Here is a 19,440-nt window from a genome sequence, read left to right as displayed (position 1 = left end):
ACGTGCAAGTCGGCTGGCAAGAACAAGAGGAAAATGTGTGCGGACTGTGGTCCGTGTGGGGGCGATTGACCTTTTGGGGAAAGTGGGCCCGATCGTGGATTCCCTGGGCCCCACAAGCAGTCCGGTTTTGAAAAGTCTCTGCACTGGATTATGGGCCTACGGTCCACAGATCAACATCACAGTCCAAAAAATATTCAAACGAATAGTACAGAGAGCCGCAACTTGTGTATGGTGCATCCCCCTGCTTGCCCGCAGTGCACTTCGCCTCCTGCAGTCCTGCATGCGCCTACGGTGTAACTATGTACTGCTACTTTGCACCGATCGAAGTCCAAAACAATCTGCTGAGTGATAGTACCAAAGCAGTCCTAAAAAAATTGGCATACTCAAAAGCAAATAGCAGATGAACAGTGTGACGGTAAGCCCGGGCGTGTCCTAAAACACCGAGTGTTAGCCAACATAATTGTGTACGTTGTATGTTTGCCCTATGTTTTGTCATCAATAAAATTATAGGTGCTAAGTGTTAACTGTGATCTATTATCTATAAGCGTTTTATATATACTGAGAGTAAAATATAAATGACGGATAACTTCTTCACCTGTTACTTATGTCTTTCACCTATATGTAGAAAGAGGATATAAGTGACGTGTAACCTCTTCACCTATTATTTATATCCTAATATAAGTGATAGGTAACTAAATTACTCGTCACTTATATTTTTCACTCATATGATGAGGAGAAGTCATAAGTGATAGGTAATTTTGTTACCCGTCACTTATATGAACATTTAAGTGACGTTACCTGTCACTTATGTGTATTTTACCATGTATGGTTGTATTGTTTCCTACTGCATTTTGGAGCATAGCCAGAATTTGGTAGCCGTCTTCTCCCTTTAAACAACAACAACACATCCAAATCCATATCGATAAACACACTTAAATAAAAACTCACTTTATCACAGAATTGCAAAGTTACAAAGTTTTCATCAATTTATTATTGAATCATAAATGTTACAAAGTTCCAATCAACTCATATTACATAAGACCTCTAGAGTTTCTATAGTGCAACTCGCCATGTAGGTTGATGACTTCAGACCTCGTGAACTTGGCGATCTGTTATCGAATCCTGTGGAGTGCACCATCGTCGAGAAAACAAGCTGAAAAATCCTATATAATTTTACATGTAACCAATATCATGTTATTAAGGAATTAAACTAATTAATGAAATTAACATTGAATAATTTTGTATTGAACTAACATCGGTAGATTTGATATCCTTTGATTGGAGCGTGAGGAGAATGTTCCACGCAACATAGAATCTGCAGCGTTACCCGGTAGTTGGTGGCACTGTGGAAAAAATTTACGTTTAGATGAAAAGAAAAAAAGCTGGAAGGTACATCTGCTTAGTAGTACTTACCGGAAACCCAATCTTGTGTGTCAGTCTGTAACTGTCTATCGCATTGTAGTCAGGATCAGCTCGAATGTACTTTTCAAAAGCCCAGTATAAAGAAGGATCTGTTAGGGAACATTTAAATGTTAGAAAAGTTAAATATATAAACTAAACCAGATAGAACTTACGCGTCGAGGAGTCCTTTTACAGTACTGTAATCACACTATCTATGTTTGCCTTTTAGTCTTACTAGTCTTGATGAATTGAGGTACCACACCAAGTTTCACTTGAGGCAAATAACCAGTAAATCCAATGACCACTAGTGTTGTGGGTGCCTAACAGGTAGTCCATTGTGGAATTGTTGCATTACATTGGCCACATAGTCCACAATGTAGTCAGGATGAAGTTGGATAACCGAGATTGTAATGGCCTCAGGGTCAAGAAATTCGAAGGGCTTCTTGTTCTTCCTCACTTTGATCAAGTGCCTATATATAGGAATATAGTTAGATTCAAGAATTAGTTGTACTAATTAATGAATGTCTAGTTTCAAGGGACTTACAATATAAAGATCTGTCATAACGATACATCCATAGCATCAAGGTTAACAAGGTCATATAAATCATTAAAACCCACAAGGAAGTAGCCGTCATCTTTTAAGAAGTTTTATCGTTTATACTGTATGACTATAGCTTGAGCATTTGTGTCTTTAAAAATTTGCATGTAGTAATTATGCGGATCGGCACATGCTTGTCCCGCTCTTGTTAGGTCATCTACCGTCAACAGGGGTTTCCCATATTTGAATTTCGTGTGGGCACTAGTCAACGCTGCTCCAATGTCCATAGACTTCTTCGCCAGTACAATGGCCTTCGACCTCTTAAGTATGTGCTTCTTAGAGCTTTTTTTCGGCCTCCTTTTCGTTCTTTTTTGGGCTCTTTGGGGGAGATGGTATTAGAGCTGGAAGCGAGGTTTCTATATGTGGAGGAGAAAGCAGTGAAGCTGGCTTCTCTAGAGGAGGAGAAAGCAGTGAAGCTATCTTCTCTGGAAGTGAGGGGTGCAGCAGTGGTGCACTTGAAGTTTGTCCAGACTAGGATGTACTGGAGACCACAATATTGCCCATCTTCCACTGGATCCTTTGATGTAGAGCTCCACCAAGAGTTGTGACTTTGTCATTGGGGGAATCTCTAACATATGATCGGTGGCATTGCTATATACCATGTTCACTGTAACCACGGCATAGTCAGGATGTATCAAGACCGTATGTAAGATACTGGTGTTTGGAAGCACCTAACCCCTTGCGACCTCGAGAGATACTCGCCAGGCTTGATTACAAGGCTGCATGGTGTGGATCCTTCTAACAGGTCAATAGTGTTTAGTTCAGCCACAGTAGCAGCTACTTGTTGATCATCCTCCTTGGAGGCACAACTACTCTTCCCTACAGTTCTAGGGCTTACTTCCACTGGGATGGTAATTTCTATTCTCTGTGCTGCAAGCGTTTGCATGATATTTGCGTAAACTTTCCGGGTGATGTCATGTGTCAATGCATCCACGTCCACTGCACCCAACCTCTTTCTCTTGTACATTCTGAGGTCTTTAGGAAAGCCATATTTCTAGCCATGGGAACTTGATACACCTCGCACTCGACTTGGGTACTCTAGGTTTCCCAGCGCCGCTGAGAGAACATCATGTTCCCTGACCCCGGCGAAAGAACCTGGGCTAGCTTCGGCTGCCTTTTCTTTTATTTTTTCTGTGACTGACTGGGTTTCACTATCTCTAAATGTGATTTCTCCGCTTTCAGACAGCTAACCCCTTGCTCACAAATATGACCGTGATCATCCCGAGAATTGCAATCAAGGATTCTCGCAGTCTTCTTTGGCTAACATTTCATCCTCTACCTACCATTTTGCTCTTTTCCCCACATAACTGGTTGCGCCGGTCCTATGGTTGTGCTTGTTCCTAGCTCAAAGCTGCTTCTTCTCTCCACTCTCCTTTTTGAACTATTCTGAGTTCTTCATCTCCACAAAAATATCTTAATCTTCCTCTTTCAAGTGCTTGTAACTCTCGAACTATGCCACCCCTTTAGCTAAGAACCGATTAACAAGCTTGCTCTTAAAGCTTCAGTGAAGTTTTGTGGTCACGTTCATTACTGCATTGACCGCTATGATCGTTTGACACTCACTCATGTTCTCAGGGTACTCCAGATACTTCTTGATGACTTTATCGAACAAGTTCCTCTTAGCTTTATCATTGAGGTCATCGAATTTAGTCGTTATTGACACCCTCTCCCAAGCAATGAGCCATGAGACCCTCTGAAATCTATTCATGGCCTTTTTCATCCGTAGGTAGCCCGTCAGCATCAATTCTTGTGACGATAACCTTGTTTATCAGCCACTGTGTTTGTGACCTTAGCTTTCGGGCTTGTGCATCACTATCAGTTATCTGACTTGGAGAGTGTGCTTCCCCATCTAGAGAGAAAACAAAAGGAGCTAACATAAATAAAAAATATTCCTGTATTCAAAAAGTATAAAATGCATTGACTCGTATCAATACCTTTTCGGCGGGATTGTAATCTTCGCTATTTGCCCGACGTCGGCTCTCCCGCTTGCACATAATAGGACTTGAGCTGTGATACTAGCTTTCGCTATTATTGGAGGAGGACAGCGGTTGTGGGCTTAGGCTCCTATCCGTCCCATCTTGTGCCGGGGCGGCCTCTAGTGTTAGCATCCTCTGTGCTTGTGGTTTTTTAGGAGTGACAGTCCGCTTTTACCCTATGAAAATCAAGTATAGTATATTTTATTCTCAATAGAGGAAAGAAAAAGATTCATAGTTAAAAATAGGGTAGCATCAGTCTAACTACAAGAGGTGTAGAACCGTGTCCCATGCAAAACCAAGGGTGGTTTCCACCTCATGATGTGGCTGTGTGGGTTCCTGTAAGGTAGCCCTTGCAATGCTCTTAAAATATGCTCATAATTTCATTAACTTCAATCTAAACAATGCATATGAGAAATCACATAGTAGCTATATATATTACTCATATGAACAATAGCTATATGACAGCGAAGTGGCACGTGACGTCCTCCCTCAGGGATTATCTCCCCGAGGTCTGAGCAGTCCAAGTTCCAGGAGAGGGTGCTCGGGGCCATGAACAGTGGTCCCCGAATACCTGAGTTCCCCGAGGACCCGAGCAGACACAGTTCCGGGAGAGGACGCTCTGGGCCATGAATAGTGGTCCCCGAGTACCCGAGTTCCTCGAGGACAGAGAAAAGGCATATCTGGGAGAAAGTGCTCGTGGCTATGAACAGTAGTCCCCGAGCACCTAGAGTTCCCGGAGGACTTGAGAAGCCCCTTGCCGGTGGACCCAACAAGGGCTCATCGGTGAGGTGTCAATTGGTGAGAGGCCCGATGCTGCATTTAAGAGGGAGCGTGGCCTGTCACTTCCAACCACTCCCCCCATGCCTACTGTCAGTCCCTACCACTGCCTAGCAGGGAGGCGTGGGGACATTTAATGCGGCGTGTCCCATCGCGCGTCATCCGACGCGCCTCGGGATATCGTCGCTGGGCTCGAGGCATATCACCTGCCGCCCTGCTGTGTCAGGTTTGCTCTGACCGGGTGGGCACGCGGGGTTGCTTGGTGGCTACCCGGTGGGCCCTCCCTGCTGCACCCGCTGAAAAGCGGCATGATAACGACAGGACAGGACGGGGGCGCGTTTTCAACCCCCCCTGTAACGTCAAGCTGCAGCCCATGATGGTTGCTTTCCATTTATAGCACCTTGGGACTCACGCCATCCTTTCTAGGCACGTCAGGCCGCCCCAATGGGATATAAGACGGGTGGGCACCCCGGAGAAGGACAGGTTCTGGAAGTCGACCAAGTCTCACGAGTTGAAGAATACCGAGACAAGCTAACGAAGAACAAGACACACGAAGCTCTAGACTTAGATAGAAATCCTTGTAACACAAGAGATCCTCAGATAGGTATTTTCAGAGCATTTATAGCATACACACAGGAGTAGAGTATTACGCTTCGTGCGGCCCGAACCTATCTAAAATTCCTTGAGCATTTATTTCCTCTAGCATCCGATCATCCATCTCGCCTGCATCTCATTTACTTCCATTTAATTCGCGTACGAGGTAGATTCAGAATCATCCATCGGCCAAATCTCAAGGGCTACAAATCCTACGACTTGTCCACTAGACGGGTTCTCATCTCTCGTCACGTCTACTTTGACTAGCATTTCTTTCCCTTCACCCATGGTGCATCTCCTCCACAGCTCGAGCGTTCGGCAACAACCACCTCATGTGATGCTCTGGCCAACCTCCAAACCCGTACGACTCAGTCTCCACCGTAGGGCTGACCCGATACACGAATGCTCCACGGGCCAAGCTCTATGTCACGCGCCACCAACGCCATACTCCGCATAGAGCGCACATGGTACGGTGCACCCATCTCTGCATCGCGCGCTCGCAACGCTCCCCATTTCAAAGTGGGAAGCTTGGTGTTTTTTATCGCCATTTCATCGTTCTAGGTGTAAAGGATAGCGAGCTCCACTAAAAGGTGTTTTTTTAAATAAAAGGAATTTAATTTTATTAAACTAATAAAAATATCTCAACCTCTGCATCTTGCATTGCATGTGGCTTTTTCTTTTGAGACTTCAACACTGTCCTTTTGAACCTATGCACTGTATTGTACGGCTCTATGTACCCATCACACCAATTAATTGGGAGAGATATTTACATACAGTTTACTTCATTTCTGGCAGTCACTATATCAACTGTGCCGCTCAAGACCAGACCTACTCGGGAACGTAAATTTTCTTCCTTGAGGAGATTTTCAAGGTCAATACGGACTGAGTCACCGGATAGACTGATAATTTAGTGGTAAAACTCTATAGTTGGAGAGAATTGACGGAAGTTCAATTCCTTTTTCACATCTTAAAATATTAGACCACGCAGTGAGAAAGCCCGATAAAAAAATACGGACTCAGTCACCGGTAGGTCTAAAGAGCTACCTCAACAGTTAAGGCTGTCATCTTTCACAGTCGCATTCGTCCAGCTGGTAAAGCAGGTTCAGCTTGCACGAATATTCACCGTCAGAGAGCATATTGTACATGGATTGCGTGCGTGCGTGCGTGCGTCTCTCTTTCACTCACGTCGCTGCAGCAAAGGCCTAACGCGCGTGTGGCTGAGCCGTCGGCCAACATACAAGTCAAGCAGATTCGTTTCTCATCAAATCAAAGAGCGGCCCCGCCAGTAATATATAGTGTGAGGTTAACGCGCTGCAGACAAGAAGAATATACTATTCTTTTATCGTTAACTATCCAATCAACCATCTGGAAAACGAGTAACGACACGAGTAAACATTTCGTCGTTCTTAGCAGACTACACCTATCTATTATATTACGGTCAACAAAGGAAGCATCTTCCTTCCCTCTCAAAGTCTAAAAATTACTACATTAATTAGAGAGAAAAATAAAGCAAAGTGACTTTATACATATTTATAAATTATTCATAATTATTATTAAAAAATAAACTTAAAATATCCCTATATCTACTTATCTATTACCTATCTCTGCCATTATTAAAAAAATAAAGCCAAATATCAGTAAAAACAATAACTGTCAAGTGTTAATCCCTAACGATGATTCTAGGTATGCTGTATAGTGGACGTATGATCTACGTTCTAGGTGTACCCGAGGAATGTGTGTATATGTTGCTCAAAGACACCAGAGATATCCAAGCTCAAGCCCCTGTAGGGTAATAGTCTTACATCCCATGTGTTCTTCTCAAGGAGTCTGTCCTCTCTTTCAAAAGATATCCCCAGAGGGTTAGGAGTCCTACAAATATGGGCCTAACAACAAAAAGACACATACCTGCCTAGATGATCAATATAGGCTATCATTATTGGATACGCATGTGTTGTGCCTGCCTTGGAGCACTGCGATGCCCCTCTCATCCATCAGCCGCCTCCCCACTTGTCGTGCCCGGATCGTCCGGCCTGTCCTGTCCCACCGTTGGTTTCCCACGTATGCCTGCCATGCCCCCTGTTGCGTCTGTGAGCTCGTCCCGTAACAATTAATGTTGCGGGATGAGAAACAGTAACTCTGCGCCGACCATATCGCCTTAGCTGTAGTGAACCGCCTGGGAATTAAAAATAGCATGAGTAGCGGCATTAAATGAAATTTGACTGGCTATATGAGTACCTGCCCCGTGAGCAGCAAGGGCTGGTCGCGGGGAGTCCCCCGAAGGTCAGGGTCTGGTCGTGCTGGCGCCGACTGATCGCGCGATGGCCTAGACCAGACAAATAAAACTGATACTGCCAAAACTGACCGTTACGGACCATCCTAGCGGGGACCCCTATATTATTTATATCAACAATAACATAATTTGATTAATATATATGTTTGTTACACCCTCCATACGTTTAAGAGTTCAAAGTTTCGATTCAAATGATCTATTTATGTGATAAGTATAAAAAACAAAATAATCTGTGCGCTATAATTTGTGGTTGAGTCCTAGCTACCTAATGGTAATAATGCCATCCTAGCCATACACAATCATATGCAAATTCTGGTCTGCATTCTTTTGAGAATGACAAGCATTTGTAATGCTAAAGTGAATTTGAAGATTTTGAGGTCACGAAGGATGTCTGCTCTGCTTGGTCAGCTATCATCATGGCACCATTTCATTTGTGGTCTCCGGGTGGTTTGGAATCCCAAGTTACGTCGCTTGCAAATCTTGCCCATATATGCATTGCCTCCATGAGGGACACGCGGTTAATGAAATACGTGCATGTACCTTCTCGGAAAAGAAGTGTAAGACCGTCTCTAACTATATTTCTTGTATTTAATTTTTTTTCTGATTTTCCTTCATATTTCTATTCTCTTTATTTTTACCATATCTTCAACAACTTCGCTTTGAGAGAATTTGAGAAGGAAAGGAGAGAATCTTCGGATAAAGGTGATGGAGGTGGGAATCCCTTCATAACGTGAATCACGAAGAAAAATTATTAGAGCACTGAAGGGAATAAGAATCCCTTCGCGAAGTGAATGGGAACTGTGAAAGAATTCAGTTGGAGATGACCTAAGCAAAGCTATTGAAATGACTGGCACCTCGCAAATGGACACCCCCTCCCCCCATTTTGATGGAGAGAGTTTATCTGACATTATGTTACACTGTGACATGGTCAGTGGAGTCCACTAAGATCTGGCTTACATATCAGCGATAAAGTCATAGTGACTTAACGTTAGAGAATCTCATTTCCATTTTTATCAGATGAATCAAAGTTGGCCGAGCGATATTCTGAGAGGATCCTTTGTATGGCAGGAGAGCAATTGATGAACCGATAAAGAAAGAAATATAATAGCACGCTTCCTAGAGTTTAGTGCTAAAAACTCGAAAGTATTCAGTGTGAACGTGTTGGCACCTGTGAGTTAATAGGAAGGGGATGATGTTGGTGGGGGTTTGAAGGGCTTCATTTATCGTCAGGTTTAGAAGAGTTTCTGGAGGAAAGAGATCCATCGCGGATGATGGAGGACTGCCGGATGTATCAATGCTGGGGTAAGGAGCTTCAAAACAGAGAGGTTAGTGCAGCGGGATGACGGGCGTGGATCCAGTAGCGAGGGCACTGCCAGAGGTAGCCATAGCCGGGCGGGAGGTGAGGGAGCGAGCCGGTGTTGGGATCCGTTGGAGGTTGAAGAAGACTCGCGGCGTGCTGCCTGCAATGAATGCTATTTTCAGGAATTTGAAAAGTAGCATCACCCATATAATACGGAAGTGAATTTAAATCTGGAATGGCAGAAGTAAAGCTCACAGCTGTGAAACTCTGCAGTTTGCTCGTGGTAGACAGTAGCAAACAGTGGGCTAGTGACTATAGATTCCCTCTCTCCGCTAGAAAGACCACAGCAGTGGGTTCAGGTGGTCGCAACTAATCCTGCTAGTGGTTTGTGCTGAAACAGTTTTGTTGGTTTGGGTTTTGTTTTGGGCTCGCAACGGACAGTTTTAGTCCACCGATGTGCTGGTACCATGCAAACGTGAAGGCCCAAAGATAGGCAATGCCTCCTGGGCTTTGTCCTCCGAACTGTGAAGCCCAGCAGAGAGTCACGGTTCCACGGAGCTGAGCGGGGCCCGGACAAGGCCATCAGGCCTGCAAACCATGCACTATCTGCTCCGGTAGCCGGCCCAAGGCTCCCCCTTTCTTCGAAAGCCCCACGCGAAAGGGATCTGGCCGACGGCGTGCGTGCGTGCGTGCGCCCCATCTCAGAACGCAGAGAAATTTCCTGCGCGCGTTCACGGCCGCGTGCGGTAATGCAGGTAGGAAGCCGTGGAGCGCGCGCCGCCCGGAGGCGCGGCTAGCCACGTGCCCACGGCGGCCATCGGGGGGTGGCAGGGCCGACTGGCCGGTCGGCCGTTGATGACCGGCGATGGGAGGGACGAAGAAGAGAGCCGCGCCGTGCGACGAGATGACAGATGACGCGCGCACCGCGACAGCTGAACCGCAGGAAGGGCATGGCGAGGCACAAAAATTAAAAAAATAAATATGCGTCTGCCGGGAGTCGAACCCGGGTCTATTGCTTGGAAGGCAATTATCCTAACCGTTGGACTACAAACGCTTTGTTGCGTTTACGTGCCTCAAAATTAAACGTATCTTATATAATAATTCTGTCGCCAGAACTGTAAGTCCTGGTAAGGAGGTGAACAAACCATGATCAATCACAAAGCGAAGAGGTAAAGCATATGCGTGACCTCGGATAGTTCTGTTTCCGTACATTTTGCGATATGACGACAGTGTTCACGCACTACACTACACAGGTGGTCAGGTCAACTCTAGGAGACGAAAAAAGGTAGGCACGAAAACAACACCAGACGAATATAATCTCAGGAGGATGCAGTAGCCAACCTAACCCAACAATCACCTCACGGTCCTCCAGAAATCCGGAACATCTTTTATTGTCACCACGTACGAAGCTTCCCTCCTGCACTGACAAACTTTCCAAACAAACAAAAAGCTTTTCTTGCTTGCTGGCTGCAGAAAGGCGCCTCCCTCAACTGCCCTGGACCCGGAGACACCTTGCGCATCACAAGGGCCAATGCCACTACGCGGCTGTTCAACCTGGAAGTGAGGAAGTCCAATAGAGAGAATCACTTGGTGTACGCTCGTTGTCATGTGTTCACTCCTCGGTTATGGCTGCCGGAAAAGGCAGCTCGGCTGACCGGTCACCAAGGAACAGGCTACTGAACGAGGCTACGGAAAAGAAACCAGTCTCGTTTGAATAAATGATGTCGTTCGTGTTTGCCCTTGGTCTTGAACCTTTATTCACACAAGCAGTGCGAATAGGAAATCGAACTTCTCTGCAACTTCTATCTCTGCTCATGCTATGAAATCATGCTGATCGCTGAACCATCTTGTCTGAAACTTGAGGCAAATAGATTTATTAATATTATATTGAGCTGCATGCACCATATTAAGCCGTGGCGTGGCATGGGACTGTTCGCGACCTGCAGCCGGGCGACACGCCTGTTGGTGCGGGTTGGCTTGCTGGTAGCCATGGTCGGCGTGTGGGGCCATGTGCGCTGCACGGCCTCGTCATTACGCCGCCATGGTCACCGCCGGAGAGCGGCCCTGCTCCCACATCCTTCGACCTCCCGCGTATCCGTCTTCATGTCCTCATCCTGCTCCCGTCATCACTACGTTCACACGAACCGTCGACCGGAGCTCCTGTCGTCACCCTAGTGGTTTTGTGTGCTCGTGCCTTCGTGTACGATCTGCAGTGGAGTGGCGACGCACGTTGCTCCGTGCAGGCTCCGTCCGGTAGCCTAGTCTCTGGTTGGGCTCCGTTGCGTTGTGATGCGCTTGGTTTTCTTTCTCTTACGTCGGGCCAACTGCGATGATTTAGGGGTTTCTTCAGGATGGAGGAGAGGGTGAGTTGTTGTGGGGATGTGGCCTTGACGTCCGATTCAGGCTAGGCGTGGCCTCGACGAGGGTCGCATAGCCTGTACCACCTTTTGTGTAAGTTTTCGGGGCAGGGAGCCGCAAGCGAAAGTTGTGCTCAACTTGCTAGTGCTATTGTTGTCGATGCACTTAGGTGCCATTCCGTCATTAGAGGAGACATTATTACGTCTTCCCGTCCTAGATGCTTCTTCGGGTGAAAACCCTATCCAGGTGTCCGGAGGGGTGATGACGGTATTGATGTCGTTACCTTCGTGAAGGTGTCGCTTTGACAAGCCCCTACTTTTTTCGTTTTGTACCACTGATTTTTCTGTATGTTTATCCCTACATCCTTGATTCACGACGGCTCTAAATTTTGGATTGGCACTTCACGACAGCGATTTGGTCGAATACACGTTTCTTCGAAGCAACACGCTGCTGACTTGTATGACAGAGAGGTGCGGCATGGGAGCAAAGCTCCACCGATCAAGTTGTAAGAGAGACAGTTATTTAGTTAGCTAGCGTGTTAGTTAAGTTGAGTTTGACTTGTCTGTTGTCTGATTGTGCTATTTGATGTGAGCGTCATTCTGTTTGAGTTGAGATTGTATTGTCGTTTTGAGATTGGTTGTCGATTTTTTTCTATCGTGTATTTGTTAAAGTTTTTAGATTCAATTTTACTTGTAAACTAGATTAATTTTCTTCTTTTTTAAATATATGATCGTCTGAAACTCTAACTTACCGTGATCTTTCGAAAAAAAGTCACTCAAAAAGCCTGAACTGATAGTAAATGATATGCAATTCACTTATATTTTAATAGGATTATCCTCGAACAGTAATTGAGTTGACTTGCTCGGCTCCGAGGGGACAGAAAACAAGAAACGCAGCGATCATTCTAATGACAAGGCCGGTTAGCGTGGGTTACTCAGTCTTCAGGCTCTCGACACCGAAGTGTGTGCAACGAAACAACCTGAAAAGGGTTAGGTTTCTGGGCAGCAGAAGCACCAGATCCTGCGGAAGGAAAGCAAACACTTGGCTGATGCAAATTTCAGATTTCAGTCATCCCTTACTGGATCCAACTATTAGCGTACAACATAAAAATTTATCCTCCGTAACACTATTATAATATCTATTAATATTAGTATATTATTTTTTATTTTTTTCATCTTCAATAAATACCTTATTATATATTTTTTATTACTTTTCTCGTACTTTTAGATCCACAGATATTCACTATAAACGATATTATGGACAACCAAACCCGGCCACAAATTTACCATCCGTCTGCTACTACAATAACACGTCTACATCACTGTAGCGCGCTCTGCTCGAGCGCGGTACGGTCAGCAACATCGGCAAAAGCAGCGGCACATTGATACGTCTTCCTTTTGCCGGTAGCTGCTGGACCTGCCCTAGAACTGGCCGTGCTGATTCTACATCGATACTACAGATTTACAGTATTGAGAGAGTACATCTCAATACTGGCCGTGACTGATTCTCCATCAGTCAGAGAATTTCACTGCCCTGCTTTGACTAGAGAGAGTACATCTTCAGTACAACACCTGCAAGGCTGCAGCACGCGGGATAAACGCACAGTTACATGCTTACTGTCTAGAAATGGAGTGAGCCAGAGAAGAAGACCGGATGCCGATAGATCCACAGCTCTGTGTGCAATAAGTATCCACATGGACAGAGGTAAAGATGACGGCGACTTATTATGGCCATCACCAGAGCTTCAGCCCATCACGACTCGTCGCCTGCACTGTACCAACCGGTAACGGAAGGATCATAACGCAAAGGCAACCCTACAGTGCAATTGCGAAAGCTCGGATCGATTTGCCATTCTGCTCCTCAGTGTTCTCCATCACTCAAGAGTCATGACCCACGCTGCCCTCCTCATCAAAGAACAATATGCCTAGGAAATCATCCCACGCACAGGGGAAAGTGTGTGGTTTCTGATGCAACAAAGATTCCACCATTTACAGGTATGTTGAAAAGCTTAAATAAACTCTCCTTTGGATCTATCTTACTTACTGTTGATCTTATTGGGGCTTTAACCATGCCATCTGATAGTCCTTGGGTATTGAGTCGGATGGTTGGGAAAGAGCACTCACTGTGTGGGTGGATTCATTCTTGAATGTACTTGAACTTTTATTTGACAGAAATGAGTAATATACACATGGTGGAGCTGGGGATGAGTTCTCTCAGTCTCAGGAGTGACAAATCACTGAGTATTGCTACAACAATACATTGGAGTGACCCATTCTTTCATTCCTTCACAGTAACAAAACATGAAAGGAACATACCATGTGTTAGCTAGAGGTGCAGTATAGTAAGTAGTAACAGCTAGTGCTCGTCTCCAAGGATTACAGGCTCCAGATGCCATGGAAAATGCTCCTGAGCTTGCTCCGGCTAAGCTTCTTCACGATCCGTTTGGCTTCCGGGACATTGGTCTCTGCAAGCTTCGTAAGATTCCTGCCATTAGAACAGAGGCAGAAGGTTGTGAGAATTGTAGTGAGAGGTGATGAACACATGGTGATTAGTTATTGATCGGTGTTGTTTGTACCTGATATGCTCCGAGGACAGTATCTTTCTTCGGCCGGAGCTGCTGTCTGCTAGGTGCATCAGCGTCGACAGCAAGAACCGCTTCGCCCCTGGTGAGGGCTTCTCCTCATCGGAGCTCAGCAACTGCAGCACCTGCGCCACGTCGCGGTCCTCCTGGACGAAGCGCTTCCGGTTGCGGTGCACGGATACCATGGCGCAGAGCGCCTCCGCGGCCATCTCCCGCGCCTCGGGGGACTTGGCCTGAAGGACGCTCACGAGCTCCGGCATGAACCCGGCGTCGCCCATCGCCTTATTGGTCTCCTCTGACACGTGGCACAGGCGGTGCGCCGCCTTGAGGGCGCAGTGCTGCAGCGTGCTGTCGCCGTTGCGGAGGAGGAAGAGGACGCGGTCGAGGAACCCGGCGGTAACGAGCCGGTCTGTGGAGCCTGGGCACGAGAAGCAGAGCGCGTCGATGGCGCGGAGGGCGACCTCGCGCGCCTTTGAGGAGCGCGGGGAGCACGGGTCGAGCGCGCGGACGAGAGACTCGACAGCGCCTCCTTGGATCACGGCCTCCTGGACGGAGCTATCGCCCGTGGCAATGGCGGCGAGGAGCTCTATCGCTTGGATTTGCGCCGCGTCGTCCGTGGCGCTCTGCGAGAGCGACACGAGCACCGGCACGGCCCCGGCGTCGGCCACCATGTACTTCCTGATCTCGTCGACGCCCGCGAGGCTCCTCAGCACCCGGCAAGCCGTGCAGACGAGCTCGCCGCCGCTCGCCCGGTGGTCCGTGCAGACGTTGAGCAATGCCTTGACGCCGCCGTGCGCGGCGACCGCCCACGCGTTGTCCGAGTTCTCGGTGAGCTTGCAGAGCACCCGAGCAGCCCGCTCCTTGGTCGCCGGGCCGGCGCCCGTGTCGAGTATCCGGACCACGGGCGCGATGACGCCGCCGACGACCAGGCCGCCTCTGTGCGCGTCGAACCCGGCGATCACCGAGACCGCCTCCAGGGCCTCTTTCTGGACGCACGCGTCGGGGCACTCGAGCAGCGCGATGAGGACCCCGACGCCGTCGGCGACGTCGGACGCGACGATCCGGACGCACTTCTCGTCGTCACGCAGCACCTCGCTTAGCGCGGCCGCGGCCTCCCTCCGCATCTTGGTGCTGCCCACCCTGAGCCTGGCGAAGACGTCGCGCACGTAGAACCGCATGTCGTCGCGGCTGGCGCCGGCCGCTGGCCGCGGCACCACCAGCGCCCGCGCCCGCATCAGCTCTCCCGACGCGTACACCTCGTCTAGCCGCGCCACGTGCGAGTCGAGCGCGGAGGCGAGGACGTCGAGGTCGCTGCGCAGCCGCAGCTTGCCGCCGCCGTAGTGTCTCCCCTGGCTCCGCGGCACCAGCTCCTGCGCCTCCCTGGCGGTCTCCGCGACATCCCGGAGGAGGTCGGCGAACGCGTCGCACCTGTCCTCGCCGTTTTCGTCCTCGGAAACGGTGATGTCGGCGAGGCCGGCGTGGAGCCGGTTGAGCCTGTCCCTGATGAGTTGCCACTTGAGCGGGAACAACGAAGTGTCCAAGGAAGCAGAGACCAGCGAACTGATGGCGTCCAGGGCCGCCGCGAGCCTCCCTTGCTCATCCAGCTCCGCCGCTTCCTCCCATGCTCCTCCCATCCTCCAGAGTTCACAGCCTCAGCAGCATCGACCAGCTCTTCTCTGAACAAGGGTCACATGCGCTGCGATTCTTGCTGCCCTGGCATTGAGCTGAGCAGGGAGGGAGGAGGAGGAGAAGAGAGGCGGAAGCAGCGGTGCTGGGAGTGTGATAACTGTAACTGCAAGGTGGTGCTGAACTGGCGACGGGCAGCTTTGGCGTCTTCAAGGTAGTTAATGGAGGTGGAGGCGGGTGGGCCCGGTAGTGGGCGGTGGGTCCACCAGCCGTGGCGCAGCACGAGCGCGCGACTGTTGATGCATGCGCTCGGCTCTCTCTGTCCTCTGGGAACGCGACGGCGAGGCCCTGCCCTGGGGATCGGCGGGGGAGAAGAAGCGCACCGCGCACGACGAGGGAGGGGAATGGAATAGCGGCACAAGTGCGCAAGCCTGCCGGGCTAGGATCGCGTGACATGCCCAAAACGCTAGGCGTACGGGTGAATTCCCCGCCGGCCTTGTGCCAGCGCAAAAACCGTGTGTTTAGAAGCGGGTTTGGTTGATCACTGTTCTGGACGGAGGCACAAGGACCGTACTCTCTCTCTTTGAGAAACACCGGCAGATTGAAGATTAATAAAGTCATAAAAAACATTTTGTTATAGACGAGTACATTATCTCTTACAATATTTTTTTTAACCTTAGTAAAACACATAAGAATAAATCTAGAGTTTAATTCTTGATAGGCAATAGGTATAACCATTCAAGCTAAACCAGCTTTAGCTTGGTTTCTCACAATATACGTGTACCGTGGGACTTCACGCAAACTTTCTTTGAGTTGTTTATTCAAGTGTGGTTATGCTATAATTTGAATGTCAAATGAAGTAATGATACTATATGAGCTCTCTCCATCCTATGACGCATCAAGATTATCGAGATTCCTTGACATACACATCACTAACTTGTCCTTTTGCTTTCTTAAAAACCTTGGCATCATCAGATTTTACACCTAGCTTAATTAGTCATTTGCATTAAATTCTCCAACTAAAGTTTGTACCAACAAGCAACAACATAAAAGTGACAACCTGAATGCCTCATTTAACAAGTATTGTTGTTGCTCTGCCAAGGTAAATAATAGATTCTGTCTGATTTTAACTTTTGTTGTTTTTAGATCTTACATATAGAACAAATGAATAGTGAATGCTCTGATATTCCAAATGGGTCATATGACATAACATGTCATCTCTAAACAAACAAATGAAATATTAGTAAAATCAAAGCCAACTTTTAATTCTTTGTCCAATTTGGATTGAGCTTATTACGTGAAAAATAGACAAGTAGACACTACATAAGTGACGGGTCGTCAGAACGCGTCACTTGTGTAGCCTCAGGTCGTGACTGACCATGTGTCATAAGTGACCGGTTATAAAGTTACCCGTCACTGATGACATTAGTGACGGGTGAAATTATAACTCGTCACTAATGACCAACTCATGAGTGACAGATCATCATAAGCTAGTCATAAGTGACTGGTCACGTTACGACCTATTATTTATGACTTGCCATCAGTGACGAGTCTCCCTAGGTAGTCATAAGTGATGTCTGGTGTTACAGCCCGTCACTGATGACTCATCTTTGTTATTAGAGCTGTCATAATTTTTCTATTAGTTTTCTATGTTATTAGAGCTGGCACAGTGTAGGGTATGACGACGTAGTAGGTACAATTTTTTATTTTTCTGTTATTTTTTCTCACATCAGCAGCACTAGAATACGAATCATGATATATTTCTGCTCAAGTTTGATATAAGAGATGGAGCTACGACACAAACACGTGTTCCAAAAATGGTATATAAACTTTAGCGGGTGAGAACTCAAATTTTCATGTCAAATTTGGCCTCGAAAATTTTGCCAAACCCAATGAAGTAAGGGAGAAATATATGTAACTTTTTCTGTAGATATGCATAGTGTCAAAAAGCGTCGAAATCAGAGTCTGTATGCAAAAGTTATATCTATTTTATCGACACTTCGGGTCTATCAAATTGCAATAGTTGGCATAAGGTATTCTGAAATTCATAAAATATTTGTACAATTTTGGATGAAGAAAAAATTTATTTGTAAATCAACCATTCAGTAATCAATAATTCACTGAATTAAGTATCAAACAATTCAATTATTAATAATTTAACAAAAATAATCATTAGGGATGAGTCATAATTGTAGCACGTCACTTATAACTTTCATAAGTGACGAGTCACAGTTATGACTCTTCACTGATGACCATCAGTAAAAAAGGTTAAAAGCATAAAATATCTGACTTCCTTCAGAATGCACTCGACAGTGAGGTGGTAAGTTGGCTACACACATGAGGATATGTAGCGGGCTCTATCCCCACGGAACACACACTATAAAACAGTGTAAAAAATAGCAAATGACATGTGGTGATGATCCTTGTGCTGGGATGGCTCAGATGAAAAAAATATATGTTTTGATTTTTTCTGTGTCAAAAAATGTGAAAATAATTCGTCAGTAACAAGTCATAAATGACGGGTCAAGATTACGACCTGTCTTTTACGATAAGTTATTAATGACGGTCATAGTTATGATCTATTACTTGTGATCTTATTGGTGATGGATCCTAACCCGTCAATTATGATATCAGTGACACGTTCAGGATGATAAGTGTGAGACCCGTCACCCATAATGATTATCATTTATCACTTATGGCTTTTTTCAAGTAGTGGCTTGAGGGAGAATATACCCAAAAGAATCACCGTTACGAGGCTATCTCCTCTCAATACAAATTTTATTGAAATATCTCTACTACTTAAAAAATACGTAGTATTTTCCACACCAGGCATGACGTCCTACCTCCACGTCTTGCAGACTACCCCTAAATTTCGCAGAAATTACCCATTCCATGTCACTCGATAAATACTCGATTTTCTTCACTCTTCACCTATTTGGCCTCTCCCCAATCGGGCATCGCCCTTCTCCCCACTCCGACCTCGCTCTTGCGATTCTCTCTTGCCGTATCGCCTTGAGCTCGAGCGCTTGAGGGGAGCTGGGAACGTTCACGAAGCATCACACCAATGTCTCCCACCGTGCGTCGACCATCTCCAACTCACACGCGCTGCCTCAAATCGACCACCAAGAGCCACGCAACCCTCAAAACCTAGCCTCTGCCACAAGGGGCAAATACACAAGGAATTCATGCACAAGAGCAGCATGAGGCCGAGAGGACAAGGAGAGCGAGATGGGGATGCCAGAATCGCGCAACTGTTCGCCAGAAAGGATGCTCACGGCGCGGGGAGAAGAGGTGGATGAGATAGAGTTGTGGGTCAAGTTCTATGCGAATCGGAGGGGGAGAGTACTTGAGACCTCCAAATTAGAGAGGAGGAAGGAGAGGAGAGCCGCAGCAGCCCTCGAGCCCACGTCCTTCTGCCACACGACGTGCGAGCATGCGAGGAACTCGAGCGGCCATGGCGTATGCTGCCACCCCTCTGTCTTACCGTAAGAAAACCCTCACACGAGAGAATCCAGGGATAAGACCAGCAATCCAGGCCTACGTGGCTACTCGGCTCATGGCCTTGAGCAGTGTTCTACAGGAGAAAAAAAATGATGTGGGAGCAGAGCTAAACCGTGCATTACGGCACGTGCAATTTATTAGTATAGTAAAAAGTAGTTCACTTGTCACGAGAATCGGGAAAAAAAAAAATCTTGCGTTAGGCACCTTACATAGTATCCTCCGTATAACTTGCGTAGTAACAACAACAAAAGAAAACTTACCTAAACCTAGCTAATTACTCTATTTTTCGAATCATGAGCATGAGCACATAATCCACAAGGAAATAGAGCATCATCCCGTTCGGACGCACAATTCAGATCACGAGATGCAACATCCAGTACTCAACAATCACCATCGACCGATGACATCATGGCAAAGCGATCATAGCCTCTGTCAAGT

At 46.9% G+C, this 19,440-nt stretch overlaps 1 protein-coding gene and 1 non-coding gene across 2 annotated transcripts; both read right to left on the bottom strand.

Annotated features, from left to right (window-relative positions):
- Positions 1-9,918: 9,918 nt before the first annotated feature.
- Positions 9,919-9,990, bottom strand: TRNAG-UCC (transfer RNA glycine (anticodon UCC)). The gene has a single exon. It is a non-coding gene; the product is annotated as a tRNA-Gly (tRNA).
- A 3,443-nt stretch (positions 9,991-13,433) lies between these two features.
- On the bottom strand, positions 13,434-16,030 carry LOC133893502 (vacuolar protein 8-like). The gene is made up of 2 exons (XM_062334530.1): positions 13,870-16,030; positions 13,434-13,778 (listed from the first exon to the last, which is right to left on the bottom strand). The coding sequence occupies exons 1-2, from the start codon at positions 15,507-15,509 to the stop codon at positions 13,670-13,672; spliced, it is 1,749 nt and encodes a 582-aa protein (XP_062190514.1). The 5' UTR covers positions 15,510-16,030; the 3' UTR covers positions 13,434-13,669.
- Positions 16,031-19,440: the final 3,410 nt, after the last annotated feature.

This window comes from Phragmites australis, chromosome 15 (genome assembly GCF_958298935.1).
Source record: "Phragmites australis chromosome 15, lpPhrAust1.1, whole genome shotgun sequence".
Taxonomy (NCBI): Eukaryota; Viridiplantae; Streptophyta; class Magnoliopsida; order Poales; family Poaceae; genus Phragmites; species Phragmites australis.
The sequence above is the reverse complement of the archived record's forward strand: the minus strand, read 5'-3'. Positions and strand labels throughout refer to the sequence as shown.

Bases quoted from the DNA above. Each gene is read 5' to 3' on its own strand.
- LOC133893502 (XM_062334530.1), bottom strand. From the start codon at position 15,509: ATGGGAGGAGCATGGGAGGAAGCGGCGGAGCTGGATGAGCAAGGGAGG. The intron at 13,779-13,869 runs GTACAAACAACA...TTCTAATGGCAG, and splicing joins CTGTCCTCGGAGCATATCAG to GAATCTTACGAAGCTTGCAG.